This window comes from Periophthalmus magnuspinnatus, chromosome 9 (assembly GCF_009829125.3).
Source record: "Periophthalmus magnuspinnatus isolate fPerMag1 chromosome 9, fPerMag1.2.pri, whole genome shotgun sequence".
Lineage (NCBI taxonomy): Eukaryota > Metazoa > Chordata > Actinopteri > Gobiiformes > Gobiidae > Periophthalmus > Periophthalmus magnuspinnatus.
Window position 1 is genome coordinate 27,235,425 of NC_047134.1, and position 20,802 is coordinate 27,256,226.

General features: G+C 39.9%; 2 protein-coding genes across 2 annotated transcripts in view; both read left to right on the forward strand.

Moving 5' to 3' along the window:
• The window catches only part of ntrk2a (neurotrophic tyrosine kinase, receptor, type 2a), a 137,277-nt gene that overhangs the window by 73,331 nt on the left and 43,144 nt on the right, over positions 1–20,802 (forward strand). The window contains exon 14 of the mRNA XM_055224516.1: positions 11,782–11,970. Within this exon, the coding sequence (XP_055080491.1) occupies positions 11,782–11,970 (189 nt within the window). The remainder of the gene's footprint in view (positions 1–11,781; positions 11,971–20,802) is intronic.
• The window catches only part of hnrnpk (heterogeneous nuclear ribonucleoprotein K), a 222,739-nt gene that overhangs the window by 28,971 nt on the left and 172,966 nt on the right, over positions 1–20,802 (forward strand). The window lies entirely within an intron of this gene.

Genomic DNA, 20,802 nt, shown 5'->3' on the forward strand with positions numbered 1-20,802 from the left:
CCTTCAGAGTAGCAGAATTGATTACTACTCTCTGATTCACACTACACCTCACTGCATAGTCTGCTACACACTTTGTAAAGACGGTGTTTTCTCAAGTGTAACCTGGGTGTAGTACTCGATATGGAGTCCTCCATGTACTTCTTGCAATTCCACTGCACATGCATACATTACATTACAGTACAGTACATTACATTACAATACATTACAGTACATGGGCATTATAAAGAGTTCTCCAGCCTCACTCTCCTGTTCACTGTGTGTGACCATTTCTGTATAATCACACCTCCATATCTCTCTCTTCTTGTTTCTCTTTCCTCCCATACCTCCCTCCCTTTTCCTTCTTTCTTTTCTACACTCTTCCTCCCTCTCTACACTCTCCCTCTCCCCCTTACCTTCCTCTCTCACTCACTCACTCCTCTCTCTCTCTTTTGCAATCTTCTATCTATATCTACCTCTCTCCCACTCTCCCTCTCTCTTTTGTCTTCCTGCACCCCCGTCTCCCTCCACACCCCCATCTCCCCCTCTTTTTTCTTTTTTGTCTCTCTCTCTCTTTCTCTTGTTTGTGTCGCTCCTCTGTCCTCCCTCCGTCCTCTCCTCTTCCTGCGATCGATCGATGATTTCCTGTGTGCATCTGGGTGACACACAGTTTAGAGACCGCGGGGCTCATGTTACCGCTCTCTCTCCTTCTCTTTCTTTTCTACACTCTCCCTCTCTCTCGCTTCCCTCTATCTCTCTCTGTCCCTCCCCTACTCCTATCTCACTCCCCCTTACATCTGTCCTTTTCTCTCTTTCCCTTACCCTCTCTCTTTCTCTTTGTTTCTACCATACTCACTTCTTTTAATCTGCCCCTGCCTCTCTCTCTGTCCTCTCTTTCATCTCTCTCCCTCTCCCTCACTCCCACTCTCTCTTGCATCTCTTTCCCTCCTCTCTTTCTCTCTTCCTCTGTCTCTCCCACTCTCTGTCCTTCACTCTCCCCCTCTCTTCCATCGCTCTCCCTCTTGCTTTCTTTTCTACACTCTTCCTCTCTCTACCTCTTCCCCCTCTCTCTATCTCTGTCTCCCCAACTTCTATCTCACTCCCCACTTACATCTCTCCTTTCCTCCCTTTCCCTCTCTCTCTCTTTGTTTCTCTCATGCTCACGCCTTTTTTTCTGCCCCTGCCTCTCTCTCTGCCCTCTCGGTCATCTCTCGCCTTATCTCTCGCTCTATATAACCTCACTCTCCCCTTTCTCTCCAACTCTCTGTCCCTCACTCTCCCTCTTTCTCCATCTTTCTCTCTGCCTCTCCCCTCTTTCTTTATCTCTTGTACATGTGGATCTGTACATGTGTGTGTGAGCAGTGGTAAGACTCATGGGGCAGGTCACATAGGTCAGCAGCAGCAGCAGTGACTGTGGTCTGCAGCTAAACCAATGAGAGTGTGGCTTTTACAGCTCTGAGACCTGTCCCAGAGCTGGACGGTCTCACTGTTATTACTACACATGTACAAAACAAAAATGTGTATGTCCGTAGAGTGATTAGCCACTGATCTGAGGGTTGGCGGCTCGAATCCTGCTCTCGACATAAGCATCATTGTTTGATTTTGATTGGTCAGATTCACTTACCCACACATTGGCGGTGTGATTCCAGCTCCCACAGATAAATGCTGTCATTGTGTCCTTGGGCAAGACACTTAACCCACCCCGCTCCCAGTGTCTGTGTACTCTGGTGTATGAATGTGTGTGTGAATGGGTGAGTGGTTCCTTGACGTAAAACACTTTGAGTGTCTTGAAGGAGGAAATGCGCTATATAAAAATGTGACCATTTACCATTTAGAGCAGGGGTGCTCAGACTTTTTCAGTATGTGAGCTACTTTTAAAATGATCGTGTCTGAAAGATCTACCACCTAATACAAAAATGTTAAACATATATTTATTCGTAAATGTATTATTAATTCTTACATGTACAGTGCATTTTGATGTACCTTGCACAACGCCATGAGATAATACTGCACAACACAATTGAACTTCTTAAATGTTCATAATTACTTGAATGATGATTACTGCACTGAATGGAATCAGTGAGGGATGCATAGTTCGGGCAGTCGCTTCTGAGAGCCAGCCAGGAGTAAAATAGCATTTTTCGTTTGAAAGCGATAACAGACCTAATCATGTTGATTACGGTTTTGTCTTTTTTTTATAGCCATAAAAATCATGTTAAACGAAGTATCAGAATTTACTGCATTTTTTCTCACAACTACTTCTATTTTACACATCCATTCGTATTTTTTTTCTTTTACGCATCGAATAAATTACTGGGAAAATCCCCGCAGCCCCACACTCTCATTCATCACCTTCAGGACAACAGAGGCAGATTACCGTAATGATGGTAAAATATTTAGATAAGTTTTGCCTCCACTTTGAGACGCCGTTTGAATTTACATGAGAGCACGAGTAGTTGCGGAGTTAGGCTGCTGGAAAATCCGCAACTGCGCTCTATCGGCAACGATAGGATCCGGCGTTATAGGTTTAAGCTAACTCGCACTTGTTTATGCGTGTGCAGCGTCCCTGATGTGACCTAGGGTCAGGTGTAATCTGACTGGTTGTCCTGTATATTAGTCATGTGACTGGATGGATGACGGGACGTGATCTACCCAAAATACATTGTGTTACATGACAAATTACTGAACCCTACATGTATGACCAGGAGTCTAATTTTTTGAATAATAACAGAAAAATGGGCGGGGATAGGTGGTAGGTGCAAACAGACATTTTCTGTACACTCAAGCCTCAAATGCTGGACAATACAGGCTTATTTAAACATGCATGATGCAATTGAAGTACAATAATTAATGAGGGAAATGATCAGGTGAAATGGATTTTGAAAACATTGAGGAAAGCTTTGTGGAAAGGGAGAGCACCACTTCATGACATCATCAGGTGTAGCAGACTTTTTTGAGATTTAATTAATATATAGGAACATGCACATGCACTTTTACTTGCTTGTTTTATGATCAAATCCCAGTGTGGAGAAATAATTCTGCAGCTATAGAACAGATAGGAGGAAGTCTTCTTATCTGCACTGCCCTTTTGCCCTATTTCTCTGTCCCTAAAGCCCCTATGACCTTTGACCTCCTCTACTGCTGCTGATAGCCGCAATCTTTCACTGCTATAATCTGTTAGCCCATTAACCCGTGTTAGCCTTTAGCGTCTGTTAGCTTGGTGCTGTTTTTGGCAGTATCTTTGCCGGATGATTGATGGGTCCGGATGTCCTTAAATCCCTCTTAAATGTGCTCATGGCAGTTGAGCAGCAGCCACGCTCCATAGACGGCTCAGTGGTCCGGTTAACTGTGTTTTTATAAGTTTAAAGAAAAGGTGACACCGAAATCAAGACTAAAACTGAACTAAACCAGGACTGCAATAGCTCTGAATTAGGATTAAACCCGCACAAAACCAGAACTCAACCAGGACTAACTCAGAGAAACATAACCATGCAGGTACATGATCTAAAATATAACTAAACCCAAGACTAAAATAACTAACCCAGGACAACACTAGGTCTGAATTAGGAGTAAACCTGGACTAAACCAGGACTAACAGCGGCAAACATGATCATACAGAACGAATCTACGATAGGACAGGGATTGGACCAGGACTAAACTAGGATTTGAACCAACACCTCATGTACTAAACTAAAATACACCAAACAACTAGACCAAAACTAAAATGACTAAACCAGGACTTTGGCAGAGGAAATTTATCAACCTGAACCTCAACACGAACCAGGACTAAACCAGGACTAAACAAGGACTAAACCAGGACTAAACCAGGGCAAAACAAGGACTAAACCAGGACTGAGTTAGTCCTGGTTTAGTCTCAATTTAATCCTAGTTTAGTCCTGGTTTAGTGCTGATTTAGTCCTGGTTTAGTGCTGATTTAGTCCTTGTTTAGTCCTGGTTTAATCCTGGTTTAGTCCTGGTTTAGTCCCGATTTAATCCTAGTTTAGTCCTGATTTAGTCCTTGCTTAGTCCCGATTTAGTCCTTGTTTAGTCCTGGTTTGGTCCTGGCTCAGTCCTGGTTTAGTCCCAGTTTAGTACTCGTTTAGTCCTGGTTTAGTCCCGGTTTAGTCCTTGTTTAGACCATCTTTATTCCTGGTTTAGTGCTGATTTAATCCTGGTTTAGTCCAGGTTTAATCCTGGTTTAGTCCTGGTTTAGTCCCGATTTAATGCTAGTTTAGTCCTGATTTAGTCCTTGTTTAGTCCCGATTTAGTCCTTGTTTAGTCCTGGTTTGGTCCTGGCTCAGTCCTGGTTTAGTCCCAGTTTAGTATTCGTTTAGTCCTGGTTTAGTCCCGGTTTAGTCCTTGTTTAGACCAGCTTTATTCCTGGTTTAGTGCTGATTTAATCCTGGTTTAGTCCAGGTTTAGTCCTGATTCAGGTTGTTGTTCCTGTCCTGGTATAGTTACTTCATTTGAACTTCACCCAATAGGAAGATACAAACAAAGTCCGCCAAAGAAGTCTGCTAATTAACCTCTAACATACCTGAAATAAATCTGCTTCCTTATCCCACTGCTCCTGATGTGATTCCCAGTGCAGCGTTCCCTCTCATCTGGAAAAACTGACAATCTGCTTTTCTCCTCTATGAAAACTGCTGACGTAGAACCAAAGTGAATATCCAGAAATACCACCTCGAGTTCTGTCCATGAAGCTCAAGAAAAAGAAAAAAAAAGAAACAGAAACACTGCACATTTTGTGACTAGTCATGCGATTGTGGTTAGATTTGGGATTTGGATTACACAGAATATGATTAAAGACTGAAATATGAACTGCTAAATTAATACAAGACTCACATGCATTTCAGAACATGTTTGGAGTGGTTTCAGAACCCCATGGAGACTATTTGGTTGTGTTTATTGCACTGAAAAACATGTGTCATTATTCTGAGCGGGCTCGCATCTCCACAAACCTAACCTTATTTGGCCTTGGTAACACTTTGTTGTGCTGCTGTGACGTCACTTCCTGTTGAGTATATTCTGTTTGCGAGTTGTTTTGCCATCTGTCTCTCCTATTGTTGTTAATCCATGAATTAATTAAACACTTTTCTAACTCTTTTACACATAATTGGCACCTAGTTACTCACTTAAACCCCCAGAGCCCTATCCAACTCCAAATTGCTTAGTATTTCGTGGATTAAAGCATCATGGGTAGACCTTCCTCCGCTTCCTCCGCTCTACCCTGCTAAAGTTGTGGAGTCAGAACGTTAGCTCCTTCACTGACGACAGGGAGAGTTGTGTGAAGTGTAGTTATCATAACGACTGACAGGGGGACCAAAGATTCAGAACTCGGGTGGAAAGTTTAACAAAGTTTATTTACAGAGAATATAATGCAAATGAAACTAAATGGATCAAACAGTTGAGAGCGGGGTTGTTTGCAGTAGTATTTGAGCAGGTCATGGGCAGCGATGAGGTAGTCCGCACGGTTCGAGGTGAACTGGGTCGTGGAGAGCTGGGTCGGAGGTGGAGGAGCTGAGCGGGTCCAGAGAGTAGGATCTGGGGAGGAACAAAAAAACATCCAACTGAGTGCAGAGTAAAAAAAAAAAAGCAAAACATGAGACTGAGCCAAGCAGAGCTGTACCACTGTGGACACACAGACAATCTAGGGCTAGAGTGTCAGGTCCGTGGTTCCTTTGTCCTCCCCAGGTGCAGCTTGATTATGAAATGAGTTGCAGGTGTGTGTGGGAGGAGCCAGAATCTCCACCCAGCTCCAGGCTCTGACACAGAACGGAGAGAACAGCACAAGAAACATGGAGCTGCTCATTGGAGGCACAGAAACTTAGCTATACCCAGGTAGTACCAGGGACTGCGGACCACGTCAGTCAAGTATGACTTTAACTTTAATTTTCGTAGAACCATGCAGGTGTAGTGCCACCTCTAGAAATACATACTGTAGTTCTAAATACAAATACTGGATTGGCATTTCATATTCACTATAGGGTTTAAAAGTTGCCTTGTGTCACTTACATATACTTGCATTGCTCCTTATGTATTTGCTGGCATCCTTGGCGGTGGCTTATAAAGTTTTTACCTTTGCTCTTATTATTGGATTTTTTTTTTTTTTTTACTTCAAAATATGTCTGCTTCTAAACTTCAAAATATGTCTAACTTGCTCAAAATGTCCTGGCGTGTCTTAAAAAGGTGAAAAAAAACAGAACTTGTTCATTCTAAACAGTTTGCAGTGGTTCAAAGTTATTCCTCACTTACCTTATGCATCCTGACCATCCTAATTATTCACAGTGATGACCTTATAAGCGTTTTTCTGTACTTTCAGAGAGACTAAAGAGGAGTAAAACACACACTTTCTGATTGTCTGACAGTAAAATGCTTTCTGAATATGTATCTGCACTGGGTCAAAACACATTTTGTTCAAATACGTGGAAAAAAATAAATCAGTTCACTTAAATAGAATCAAATGTATTCTTGTGGTGGCTCAGGTTTCATTTGTCCTAAAGCAAGTTCACAGCGTCGGGCTAAAGAACAAGTGAAAAATAACTTTAACACAAAACATAAACGAGAGCGAGACAGAGAAATGTAACAGTACCGGGCACATGGGGTCAGCTGTCCAATGTAACCTCATGAATCTTACACAAGCGTTCCCACAATGCATCTGGGTATCATTGAAAACACGCCATTGTTGTCTCTGCGGTTTAGAAAGATAATCATTTTTACAATAACACAATCGTTTTCCCTTTTTTCTCAAACTTCTGTCTTTCCTGGCTTGCTTTGGTCCTTGGTTTTGTTCGTGATAATGAGTGACCAATGAGCTCTGAGTTTTTCGCACACGTCACTGAAAAAGATTAATCTGATTGGACGATCAAACTCTAGCTCATAATCATCTTAAATTTGGACTACACTTTGCGATCCATTCAGTATCGATGTGAAGGTGATGGGGGTTGGGCTGTCCACCGGGAGACACTCTTAAAAAAAAACACATAAGGGCAGAGTTTGTGTGCGTGTATGTGTGGTGAGGTGGGGGTCACTGGAGGTATAAGAAGAGCGGGCCAGAGGTGAAGGTGTGAGTGCTTCCAGGTCACGACCCCGTAGTGTTAATAGACATGAGGCTGGTGTTTAAAGCGCGTATAGGGGTGAGGGCACTCGATAACACAGGATCAAGGGCTAAAGACGTGTTCAGTGAGTTATCAGGTCTGTTAAAGCCACCTGTGCCGGCCAGATAACGGCTGAGATCTGCGTGTTCACAGTTTGATAAATTGCATGGTCCAATTTTAAAGGTACAATGTGGAATTTTCTGGAGGTGGTTCGTCTCTTGCATGATTCCATAGAAAAAGAAAGTTAAAATCATACTTCTGAGCATTCTCCATGGACATTAGGGCTGCAGATTAATCGCAATCAAATTGAAATTAAAATCCGAATGGACAAAATTATCGAATAATCTGGTTTGCGATTTTTAATGTACCAAAATTTTCCCAGAAAGAACTAAATATTCTCTCTTATTTTGCGTAAAAACTACTAATCCTGTACTTCTTTTTGTCAGTTCTTCTAAACTTATTATACTTTTAAAAAATCTGTTAGACATTTTTCCCAAATCCTTCAGCCATTATGGAGTTTTATTACATACTGTGGAATATTATAGCCATGGGAGCAACATTTCCATGGAAACAAGCTTGAATACACCCGTCAGGTTTGTGGAGATACAAGCCCAGTCACAGTAAGAACACATTTTTATTGATATTCAGAGCAATAAAAACAACCAAAATGACGAAAACAAGTTTTTATTTTTGTCTATTTTTGATTCTTTAAAATGTGATACACTGCCCCATTTCAAACCTTACCCTAATGGTATCAGATAGATTTTCTCTAATTCTTCCTCTAACCAAACCACAAATTTTAAGTAAATTCCAAGTTATAGTTTCATTTCTCCAGCCAGTTCCCAATAGTGGTCTGTTGAAGCAGTTAACATGAGCATAATATAAGAACTTTCCAAACCACAGCCCCACACATCCCCACTACAATCGCACACAAAACAGAGTAACAGCTGCAGACAGGCTCCTGATGGGCATCGCTCTTAACGGGATTTATAACGATCTGACCTTTGACCTTTCTGTGTTAATGTCTCCGGTCCCTCCCCTTCCACAACGCAGCCGCACTGACAGACAGCTAACACCGGCTGAAGCTATGTACTGCGATCAGGTGCCCACTCATTAATAGTCAAATGTACTCAAGTTTAACCCAGTATAGATATATTATAAAAGGAACTCTTAGGGCCAAAATGTGGTCGCTTGTTGTCGCATCTAATTCTAAAACGTTTAACCGTCAGTGAACCAGGAAGTAATTCTGGTGCGCCATGGCCTTTGAAAGTTGAGAAACCGCTTATAAACTCATCGTGGTGAATAATTAGGATGTTCTGAATGCATAAGGTAATTGAGGAATAACTTTGGACCACTGCAAACTGTTTAAAATGATCAAGTTCTGTTTATCACATTTTTAAAAACAGTAAAAATCAAATACCTACCATTAAAATCCATCCAATCCATTCTGTCGGAGAGTCCGCTACCTGCTTGTGTTTCCAGAACCGATCCCACACAAATAATAAGGTTTGTGGATCATAATTTCGGATATTTCAAAAACAGTGAATTTTAGAACCCGAAATCAACCTATTACTGAGAATTTCCGCATTTTCCGAACACATGATTATATTCCATTTTTCAGAGAGTTTTTTATTGTCCTGATTTTCACACTCTCACCATTTCTGAAGCAAACATGCACAAAAGGTTCACAGTCACATTTGAAAAGGTGACTCCTTTTATAAGAGGAATTGTGTGCAGAACTGAGTCACTTCCAAACTGAACTCTGGTATTTTAAACCATGCATGCAGGTAAAGAGGGAGTATTATGCAAAATCATTGTTTTTTTTTTTGACTTTCTACTGTGTTATAACGTTATTTCCACATCAAAAACATGTCTGAAGAGGTTTTAGATGTCATCTATGCAGATTTGAGTGGATAGCTTGAAGATTCTGTGCGTTGCTCCGCCCACAAGTCTATGTCACACATGCTCCCACACGACAATTCTCCATAAATATACAAAAACATGATACAAAACTGCACAGCAACTTGACAAACCTGATGTGATGTGCAGTAGTTTCATTAGCGGGATGCACGATAATTGTAATGTGATAGCGCTCTGAAGGGGGAGTGACTTAGTGTGGAGAGCAAAGGAAAAGGGGGCTCAGAGCACCACAAATTGACGTTAATGTTATTGTTTTTGCGAATACAGCAGTTTCAAAACGATAAAAGGCAACACGGTGATCTAAATATGTGACGTGTCAGCAGTTGATGCCCCGTAGGAGTGAAATACCCTTGCTTTTATCGAAGGACAGAATCACACACCATTGCGGTTGGAAAAACAAACCATTCCAAAGCGTTTTTCGTTTCTTTCAACGGCTTCGGGAGCTTTGAAAATGAACTGTGCGGAGCTGTGTCGTAATACGGGAAAATGGAGCACATCAGGAGTGTGTGTACAGAACAGAGAGGGCAGCGGGGAAATCAGTGATGAAGAGGAGAGAGAGGAGCGGTAAGAAGGAGGGCAAGAGAGTGGGAGAGAGGGGAGCAAATATAGAGAGAAAGAAGGGGAAGAGATGAGAGGAGAGAGAGGAATAAAGACACAGGGAAGGAGGGGTTGGATGGCGAGTATAGAGAAAGAAAAAGATTTGAAGGAAAGAAACAGAGGGACAAGAGAGAGGGATGGAGGGAAGGAGGAGGGCAAGAGACAGGGGGTAGGAGAGAGAAAGAGCAGAATGGGTTTTGTCTTAAACCGGGAGCCAAGTCCAATATTTACAAAGAATTATGTGGTCTGGGAATATGTCTATAATGCACAAGACACATTGTGTATCTAAAGAATGAAACGTGTCAGAGGAAATCCGTGTTTGAATTCATTAACGTCATCTATGTCACCTATTAAAGCTGCACTCTGTAACTTTTCAAGTGAAGGATGGGGTGTTGGGAGGTGTTATTGCCTGTAATGTTGCACGGTATAGCATTAAATTGATCTCGTGTTTTCACTATGAGATACAATGAAAAACGAGTACTGTAACTGTGAGTAGACACAAGTTATGAGCATCCTAATTATTCACCATGATGAGTTTATAAGCTCTTTTCACACTTCTCAGAGACCAGGGCCGTGTTTTGCCGTCACAGTAATGCTAACAATAACTAGCATGCTAACACATTCCTGGACAATCAAATACTTTATAATTATACGCAGACAGCACGTATTTGATCTCAGTAGCTGCTTATGTGATATATCTGTACTTTGGCAAGACAAATGCTCAAATACATTGGGAAAAAATCTGTTATAGGCCCCTTAAGTCCTCAAAAATCTTTCACAGTTGCAGTCTTTTCTATAAGGGTGTTTTTGAAGGCGTTTTTGCTTTCGCTGCAACTTTCTTCAAATCCACTTTATGTTTGGTCTCATTAAATGCAGTCTGGAATAAATAGCATGTTTTTTTCCAGCTAAGGAGCCATTTTGCACTTTCTTCATTATATGTATTTTTTTTTCAAACCTGAATGAATGACCCTCTCTGAAGAAGCAGTGCGTGCTCTTGAATTTTAATGTCGCTGTCTCAATGGCCCTCATGTGTGGGCTTAAAGCGCACACGGCTCGTAGGTTTAAAGAGCGACATGTGAAGACCCCGGGTACCTGCTAACTGCACTTAGCCGCAGAGTGCAAGATAAGGCCTAGTAAATACTGTATATACAAATGCATGGGTAATGCAGGAAATAATGGTATGCTTTGTCTCCTTTATCATAGTAAAAATAATAATAACAATAATAATAGTTGTTGTTATTATTATTATTATTATTATTATTATTATTATTATTATTATTATTACTATTATTATTATTTTATTTTATTATTATTTTATTATTATTATGTTATTTATTTATGTATTATTATTGCATTTTTATCTATAACACACCTTTCATTACAAGGAATATCATAGTGATACAGAGAAATCTTTTCACCAAAGTCAGATACCTAAAACAATAAAAATAGTTAAACCCACATACTAAATAGACCAAAGACATGTCCATAGCGTGTCCAGTGTTAAAGTATGACCTACATAGATGTCAGGTTTATTCTTATAGCACTAATAAAGGAGATTTGAGGTATTTTAGGTGTTTTAACGGATCCACTCTATTCTTCTGCCGGTCGGCTGCATGTCTGTAATGAACAGAATTTCTCCTTGGGGATGAATACAAGTCATTCTGATTCTGTAATTGTGTATTATGGCTATTGTCCTTTATCCGTGGGTACAAATAACCTTGAACCTGCCTTTGAGAATTGTAACTTGAGTGCTCAGAAAATCTGTTTGCAATCTATCCACAGTTTTGTTTTTTGTTTTTTTGTTTTTTTTTCTTTAATGAGTTGGGATCAAACACTTTCACTTTTTTTTTTTTTTTTTTTTTTTTTTTTTTGGAGCAATTTCTTCAAAGTAAAAAAAAATCCTTTATTTACCTTTTCTCCCATGTTGTTTTTAAAGCTGTTTTTTGTTACTCTTATGTGGGTGTGAAACCTGTTCCCCCTCCCCTCCCTTGGCTCCTCCCCTCCCCTGGCCCCTCTCACCTGGCTCCTCCCCTCACCTGTCCCCTCTCACCTGGCCATTGTTCAGACTCACCTAAATGTGCATCTTGACATTCTTCACATTTTTTAATCAGCCGCCCGATTGTTTTCTATCAGATCTTAAACTAGTGACCTTTGTCCATAAGTCTAATCCGTATCCCGTGTTATATTCCAGGGCCTTCGTCGGTGATCAGTAACGACGACGACTCAGCCTCACCGCTCCACCATGTGTCCAACGGCAGTAACACGCCCTCCTCCTCCGAGATGGGCCCGGACGCCGTCATCATCGGAATGACCAAAATCCCAGTGATCGAGAATCCGCAGTACTTCAGGAGCACCAACAGTTTGCTCAAGACAGACACATGTGAGTACCACGTGGAAATGCAAATCTGGGATACACTGGACAGGAGCGCTGGGAAAACACGATAATTTGAATTGAGACTGAGTTTGGGATGGTGTGTATTATATTGTTGTTCTGGAGAGGTCTATAGCTAATTCTTTGTCAAAAAAAGCATGTGGTTTGGACTTTAGAGGAACAAACTGGGTCTGTATTGACTCATCGTTCAATATATTTAAACTGGATCAATATATTTTGGGCCTCAGTAGTTATCCTGAGTACTTTTTATTTGCAAAAATGGGGAGATTTTGACTATTTTTGTTGTAGTACAATAAGATTTGAGCTGTAGAGGGGTGAATAAGTCCTTTTTAATGCTAATTATTGGTAAATTCTGCTATTTATTTGTTGTAGCTCATGTATTTTAAAATGATTTACTGGGATTATCTTACTTTATTCAAATCTTAATTAGCAGCCTAAAGTAGTTTCAGTATTATCGTTTATCGCAGTATTTCTCTGAGGCGATATATCATGCTTCAAAATTGGTTAGAGTGACAGGTCTGGAACAAATATGACTTTTTTCTGTTACATGGGGCTGATTCAGAGTTTTCCGTCTATGGTCATGAAATCAATATTGAAAGACATTTTTATTTTGTTTTTGCTAAGAAAAATGTTGAATTGGTCAGTAATAGGTAAAAAAGGAACCGATTTTTTTTCCAGTATCCCTCGGGCCTACTGTACAGTATCTGCTTGTATGATTTAACACAGGGCTGCAGATCTCAACAGTAAATACATTCTATACAGTCTACAAAGCAGAGAATCACTCCATTACTGATAGCAAAAGAAAAATATAAACTCAATCAACTGGATAAAACGTTGTAGCCCTCATTAGGGGCTGGAATGGTTATGCTAAGTAAGTAACTAAGGCTCAGTGCACACTTACAGTAGCAAAATACACCTAACCTATAAACAGAAACTGTAAACTAAAGGTGTTTTTAGTTTCAGTGTAATTAGCTCCTTGCGGCAGATAAATATAAGGCAGTGTCCACCAGTAATCTGACCAGAACTGAAGAAGCGGCTTGGATGACAGTGCAACATCTTCACTCTTTTTGTCCTATTGACGACTGAGGGATTACACAGATAACTCCATTACTGACTTGTTTGTGCACCTCAGCATGGAATATTTCACACAAACCATCATACTTCATATCATATTTTAGCTGCAAGACATAGTGCTCATAGTTTTCCTTGTATGTAAATGTATGGCATTCCTCTTTAACTGGAAATTCATCACTACAGACGTTTGGGTGAATATTCTTGGATCTGTAATCTGCTCAAAACCCTGCCTCTGTTGGAGTGGCCACCTTTGTTTGGGTTTGTTCTTCATTTTTGTCTTCCACCCCAAACCACAGTACTGCCATTAGTTTGATGGGTCACATTGTTTCGCCTGGAATGTTCCATAGTGTACCATTACACCGTTCTGTCTTAGATACATTTCTTTACGGGTGTTTTTATTGCTTGAAGATACCTTGAAAAACACACATGGAACATTTTTACTGAAAGCAGTAACTGAGCTCTTAAGTAATTTCACCTGTTGGCCACGCTTGCTTTTCTAAGTATGATAAATGTGTTAAATGCTGTACTGTGGAACATTTCAGGCAAGAGAATGCATCTCTGTGGAGACAAGCAGGTGATGTAGACCTATCTTCCAACAGAAAAGCTATATAATGCACCTTTAAGGGCCTTTATTATGCTCCCTATGTTATAATGTTGTTTCCTCATCAAAAACATACCTGGAGTTGTGTTTTGTTTCATTCACATGTTTAACACACAAACACTGCATATTTGGGTTGAGTTCCTCTCTCAAACTGAAAACACTCTGTTTCACCTTGTGATGTCATGTGGTAATACACAAAATACTCCACTGTGTTTTTAAACTCCACACACTTTCACTAGAATCATTTGGCTAATATCAGTCTTGGAATTTCAATCTACCAAACAAGAGTTAAAAGGTAGCTCTTCACTGGAAAACTACCACTTCATGACATCACAAGGTGGAACAGAGCATTTTTAGCTTTGGAGATGTGGACAGACTAATAATAAAGTGTTACTCAAACATGTCTGAATGAAACAAAGTACAACTCCAGGTATGTTTTTGAAGAGGTACCATTATAAAATGGCTTAAAACTCACAATTTTCCGTAATATAGGACCTTAAAAGAACAAATCGAACCTTATCACTTGATGCATAGGTTTTAGCAGATAGACAAGGCAAAGGTACCAGTCTTGAGTTGTTGTTCTTCGCTCGCTGTTCCTCCTGCTCCAGTGCAGATATTACACAGTCTTTACACAGCACAGAGGCTCTAAATGGGCAGAGGCAGACGGAGCATCGATCGAATCCATCACAGTGACATTATGATTATTGGCACATCATAAAAGCAGCTCTGGCCTTGTGCAGTCAATTATACCAGTACATCAGAGAGTGCATGCAAGAGTGCACGTGTGAGAGTGCGTGTGAGAGTGCATGTGAGTGTGCACGTGTGAGAGTGCATGTGAGGGTATTATGTCAAGCTGTATACACATGCACCTTGACCTGGGATTTTACCTGCATTTTGCCAGAAAAGAGTCATGTGTGAACAAAGCCAGAACTGACTTTCCTGCATTTTAGATTTGTCGGTTTCTCAGATAAACTACTGTGAATAAGCAGGGAGGACTTATGCGTGAATTAAGCCAGTACCACCATTTAGTTTCCTGGTTACAATCTTTGTTTTTGCAATTTGAATGAACACAATTAGCACATCACAAAGCCTGCAATATATGAAGTACCATAATTTCTTCCACAAACAACATCTTCCGTCATATTCTGCGTAAAAACGGCTAACCCTGAAGTTTAAATCTATACAAACGTGTTCTGAAATGTGATTCTTGTATTATTTTGTCAGTTCATGTTTCAGTCTTTTTGTTTATTCTTCTGGACGTGTTTAAAATGTGAACTTTTCAGCACAAATAAGCTAAAGGGAGTTGCTTTTTTGCACTAGCTTAAAAAAAAATCGTTCCATAATTCAGCCCCAAAGACATGATTGTTGTCAACTGAAAGACTTAAAGCTGTGAAATTAATACGGCAAATTTGTGAAACCAATACTTAACAATCAGTAATAAGGTTCAAAATTTGTGGATCATAAGTTTGGATATTTCTTCCAAAAAACTTGAATCTCACATAGAGTTACATAGTTATATAGACCCTTCTCCTCCATCTTAAACCATGACATCATCAAATTATAAAACATGAACGCAGCTTATTTGGTATTTTTCCCATCAGCCCTTGTTTGTGTCCATGCTCCTAAGACACGCCCACCTCTTCAAATATAACAGAAAACACTCAAGGATGCTCAGTCCAAAGATGAACAGCACCGCGGTCGATACCAGTCAATATGGTCGACTATGACGATAATAACAATAAAAAACTCTCTTTTTTTATATAATAGAATGTGATTTTCAACATTAAACCATAGTACTTTTTTTTTATATTACCATGTGACCTTATATCAGTCATCAAGGTTGGTTCCCACAGCTCAAAATCATTCTAAAATATTCAGGAAAGGTTCATTTCTGTCCCTTGAATGTGATGTTTTGAGTATCGACACCGGCTCAAATGACTGTCTAGTTTCGATACTAGTTTCAGTATCGATAAGTATCTGATTTTCGATACTTTTGACAACTTTACTCTCTTCTTTGTGGCTCTGTGGCTCCGTGGCTCATGCTCAGGCCAGATCCGACCCATTATCAGGGGCTTTCACACGGACACAATGGAGCTAATGAAGGAACGATGGAGTTTGTTTTGGTAAAGAGACAGAGGAGGTATCCAGCAGTGTGGTAGTGATGGGGATGTTAGGGTTATTTGTGGAGCAGAAGTGACACAGTCCCTGGAGACAGAGATAGAGAGACAAAGAGAGAAAGAGAGATGGAAAGAGAGAGGTAAAGGAAGTCGGTAGCTTGCTCATCCTCTGATCCGAAGGTTGGCGGGTTGAATATCACACCAAATTTGGGCTGAAAATTTCACAGTGTAAACCCGGCTTAGAGAGAGAAAGAGAGGGAGAGTGGGTTGGAGAAAATAGAGATAGAGGTGGGGGCAGAGTAAAGAAGAGAAGGAGAGGGTGAGGACCAAAGGAAAAGATAGAGCAGGTGGGAGAAGGAGAGAGGAAGGCAAGTAGGAGCTGCAGAAGTAAAAAGAGGAGGGGAAAAGGAGCAGAGGAGGAGAGAGAGACAGAAGAGGAGTGAAATGAGAGAGGTAGAGAGGGAGGGATGAGACAGGGAGATAGGGAGTGACAGAGAAGAGGGTAATAGAAAGGAGAGAGAGGGATGAGATAGAGAGAGGAGGAGAGTGCAGGTAGGAGCTGTATCCAGAAGGTGGAGTGAAATGAGAGTTAGAGAGAAGAGGGGATGAGAGAGAGATAGAGAGGGGCAGAGGAGAGTTTGAGAGAGTAGAGAGGAGAGAGAGGAAAAAGAGAGGAGGAGGAGAGAGGATGGCTGTCTCTGCGGGGGGCAGTTGTAATTACAGAGGAGATTGCTGCGTTGCACCTGTCAGTGAGCAGTGAGTTTATAACGACAGGAGCAGAGGCAGGGACTGTGTTAAGTGGGTTATTCATCCAGACACAGCTGCCATGTAAATACTACTCAGGAGTTAATGTTATTTCAGCTCACAACAAAATAAACCAACTGACTAGTTCTTAAACAGAATCCCCTCTACCTGTGTCCTCAACACAGACAACTCCATCCAAAATACAGGGACAATTTACACAAGGAAGTGTGTAAACTGGTGTGTAAACCTTCATTTAACAAAATAAAAGTGTTGTCATTTATTTTTTATTACTCTCATCATAACTATAATTGTATAATTTGGGCAAGTTTTGGCCCTTGTTTACATTATAGTTGCTAGGTAAAGTTTGCTACTACTATGTCATATCTGCTGCTCATGTTCAACCAGGAAGTAAATTATAAAATTTATCAAATAAAAAAAAAAAAAGACAAAACTAAGTAGTAAGTAGTAGTAAAAAGTAGAAATAAGTATAAAGTCCTTACATTCAGGTGAAAGGCACGCCACCTGCTTGTCTCCATGGAGATGTTATTGCTTTACCTGGAATTTTCCACAGTATGACGATAAAAGTATCTTGTATTTATTTCTTTACTTGTGTTTCTCTTGCTCAATATTACCTTGAAAAACATACATTTTTACTGTGAGGGGGGTGACCTTTCCTCAGAGCTGAGCTGTAACTTAGTCTGGTGAGGTCATAGAGATAGATGAGTGTATAATGCCATACTCAGAAATCTTCTAAGCCAGCAATAACATCTCCATGGAGACAAGCAGGCGACGTAAATGAATACATTATAAATAAATACTTTAATCTGAGCTCTTATCTAGGGCTGCAAATTGATCACAATCAAACTGAAATCACAGTTTGAACGAACGCAAGTAGAAAATTACAGAGACTGTGATTTTTGAAATACCATAATTTCAAAATTATTCATAATTATACAAAATCTCCTGTTTTATTCTTCATAAAAACTGCTAACCCTATAGTTTATGTCTGTACAAACATGTTCTGAAATGTGATTTTTGTATTAGTTTGACATATTTCAGTATTTTTGTGAATTTATTAAAGGGCCCATATTATGACATTTTCTGATTTATGTCACAATGTTGTATCAAGAATATACTTAGAGTTGTGTTTTATTTCATTCACACGTTTAACACTCAAACCCTGCATATTTAGGTTGAGTTCTTCTCTGTTCCACCTTGTGAGGTCATGTGGTAATATAGGAAGTGCTCCACTGTGTTTTTACACCCCACACACCTTCACTAGAATCATTTGGATCATTTCAGCTCTGGGATTTCCAATTTCTATTGAACAAATAGTAAAAGGAGCTGTTAACTTCAAAACTACCACTTCTTGTGAACGTGTAGAAGGTTCCAAGGTGGAACAGAGTGTTTTGAGCTTTGGAGCTGTAGACAGACTAATAAACCAGGATTACTTAAACATGTGTGAGTGAAACAAAACAGAACTCCAGGTATATTTTTGATGAGGTGACATTATAACACGCCCTAACGCTCACAAGAAACCATTTTGTGTAATACAGAACCTTTAAAACAAATTGTAAATCTAATCGCAATGCTTCTCAGAAAAATCATAATTAGATCTTTCTCCCAAATCGTTCAGCCCTAGGATCATTCATTCCCAAACCCTTCTGTGTCTCCTGTTATCTGACGTACACTTGTTTACTTCCAATGGAAATGATTACAGCAGAGCCAGACATTTTGAAATCCTCTATTGGCTTTATAAAAAAGTTTTTGTCATAACTTCTCAGAACATTTTGCTCATCCAAAATCCATCAGGCATTGTGGATTTATAGAAAGCCTTAGCTTGTTCGAAGAAAAGCTAATTGTATTCTCTATTGTGTTGTTGTGTTGATTTTTTTTATTCTTGTAAATACATTTCGAGTTCTCTGAAAGTAGTTTGAAAATGTAAGAGATCCAGGTTTTTATCAATCACATTTTGGTCATGTGATCTGACTATTTCCTGAGCTGTATTAGTAGGAGCGGTGTTACACTTCTGTGGGGTATTTGTTGATTTGAAAATGCTATATTTGCAGTAAACGATGTATAGCATGTTTTATAAGTTTCATTTTTTGATGTTCTGAATCTCTCGTCCTTTTACTTTCCATGCTAAGTCACTCCCCCTTCAGAGCGCTATCACAACACAATCAGTGTACATCCCTCTAATGAAACTACTGCATATAACATCAGGTTTGTTAAGTTGTAGTGTATTGTTTTGTATCATGCTTTTATATGTTTATGAAAAATTGACGTTTGGGAGCACGTGGGCGGAGCTTTGGACAGGCTCGTACTGCTAACTGTAACTGCGGATAGGGCCCAGGAGAGAATGGATGACATCTAAAACCTCTTCAGGCATGTTTTTGATGACAGAACAACATTATTACATAGTTATGTTTTTTTGCATAATACCCCCTCTTTAATAATAAAAAAAAAAGTATGATAATTTAGCTTGAAACAATAACAAAAAAGTAAAAATTCTTAAAATCGGCTGGGGTAACCTGTCAGGAGCAGTGAGTAGTGACCGCAGTGCAGCACCTGGGGAAATTTTAACTCTACAACTCTTATAAACTCCGAGCGTTACAATCAAGTATCCTCCATGTTGTCATTACTGTGCATTATTATGGGATGATTTACAGGCAGCATAAACAGTGGCCTCTTTATCATAGATCCGATACGTTTTACACATGCCTCTATCAACCACGAGGGCTGAACGATTTGTGAAAATGAGCTCCTTTGTTTCACATGCGTCACCGATCAAATAAAAGTACAGACGGTAGCTTTAAGCCCATACACTGTCAATACATCTCTAGGTAAGACATCTATTACCTGCTTAATATGACTGGTTTCTTCAGGTAGGGCATCTGGTGCAAACTAAGCTTTACAATACCTCTGATAGCTCCCAAGTCAAAAGCTGTCACTATATTAAACGCAAACCATAATCTATAGCCTTGGTTCAATAGCTGCTGCGCGACTCTGCCTCTAAGACACATCGTCCTTCTGTGTAAACTGTCCCATTTCTTTTTCAAATCACCGCTTCTCCAATCGTTTTTATTTCCTGTCCGGGTCACGAGAGAGATGCCATCCAGAGGCAGATGGCAAATGCACGATTTAATGACGTCCAAAGATATCCAATTCTTCAACTGTGTGGAATCTGCTGATGAGAACGCAACTGTACGGAGCCCAGACGATTTATGTCCAAATGGCCTCGTCAATAATGTCAGGAGCACGGACGCAACCAGAGCTCAGCCTTTTAGGAGGAATAACTGAGTGGGTTTTTTTTCTGTTAAAGCTACACTGTGTACTTTTTCTGGTGGGGGTCTACTTATGCTACCATGGAGATGCTATTGTTTTGTGTGAAATGTTCTGCAGTTTAATGAATCGTGCTTTATGTAGTTTTATTACAACCTTGGAAATATATGCGGTGTTTTTAGTGTAAGTAGGGCGGCCTCTCCACAGATCTGATCTCTATCTGATATATATGCTAGTGACAATACTGTGAATTGCAGGCAAAATAGTAAAATCTTCATGGAGACAAGAAAAGTTATTGAAGATTGAAGGAGATTATGTTAGTAAAATAACTGCAGTTTGCTAATTGCGAAACTCAAATTGGGTTTTTGATTCAATTCGATTTTTAATTTTCAGGTCTATACAGGGTCTATACAACTCACGTGTCAAACTCAAGGCCCAGGGGCCAAATGCAGCCCGGCACGTCATTTTATGTGGCCCATGACAAGGTAAATTAAAATGTGTGACCATCTTTAAATGTCAGTTTATCAGTAGATACAGTTACATATCATATTTTTTACATTTTTGCAAATTTGAGACGAACCATTTTGTTGATGTGGCCCTCGGTGAAATTGAGTTTGACACCCCTGCTATAGGAGATTTTACATTTTTGAATGAAGTAACCCAACAGGAAATCCACATTTTCAACAAGAACCTTATTATTATTTGTTTGGGATTGGCTCCACAAACTTGTCCTATTAATCTTCCATCTTAAAGTCCTTTTAACAATCATGTCTTTGGGGTTGAATAATGGCACCACTTCCTGAAGGTATCGTGAAAAGATCATTTCAGTTTTGTTTATTTACGCTGACAAAGACGAACTTTGTGCCAGTTTTTGTTTGTGCCAGTTCTGACCCATCTCCAGCTACATTTAAATTAAACTAGGGATTCTGCAAAGTCGTAATGCGGCATGAACTCATATTGCAGTTGTGTTTTTCAGATTAAAGAACGAGGGATTGGGTTTGT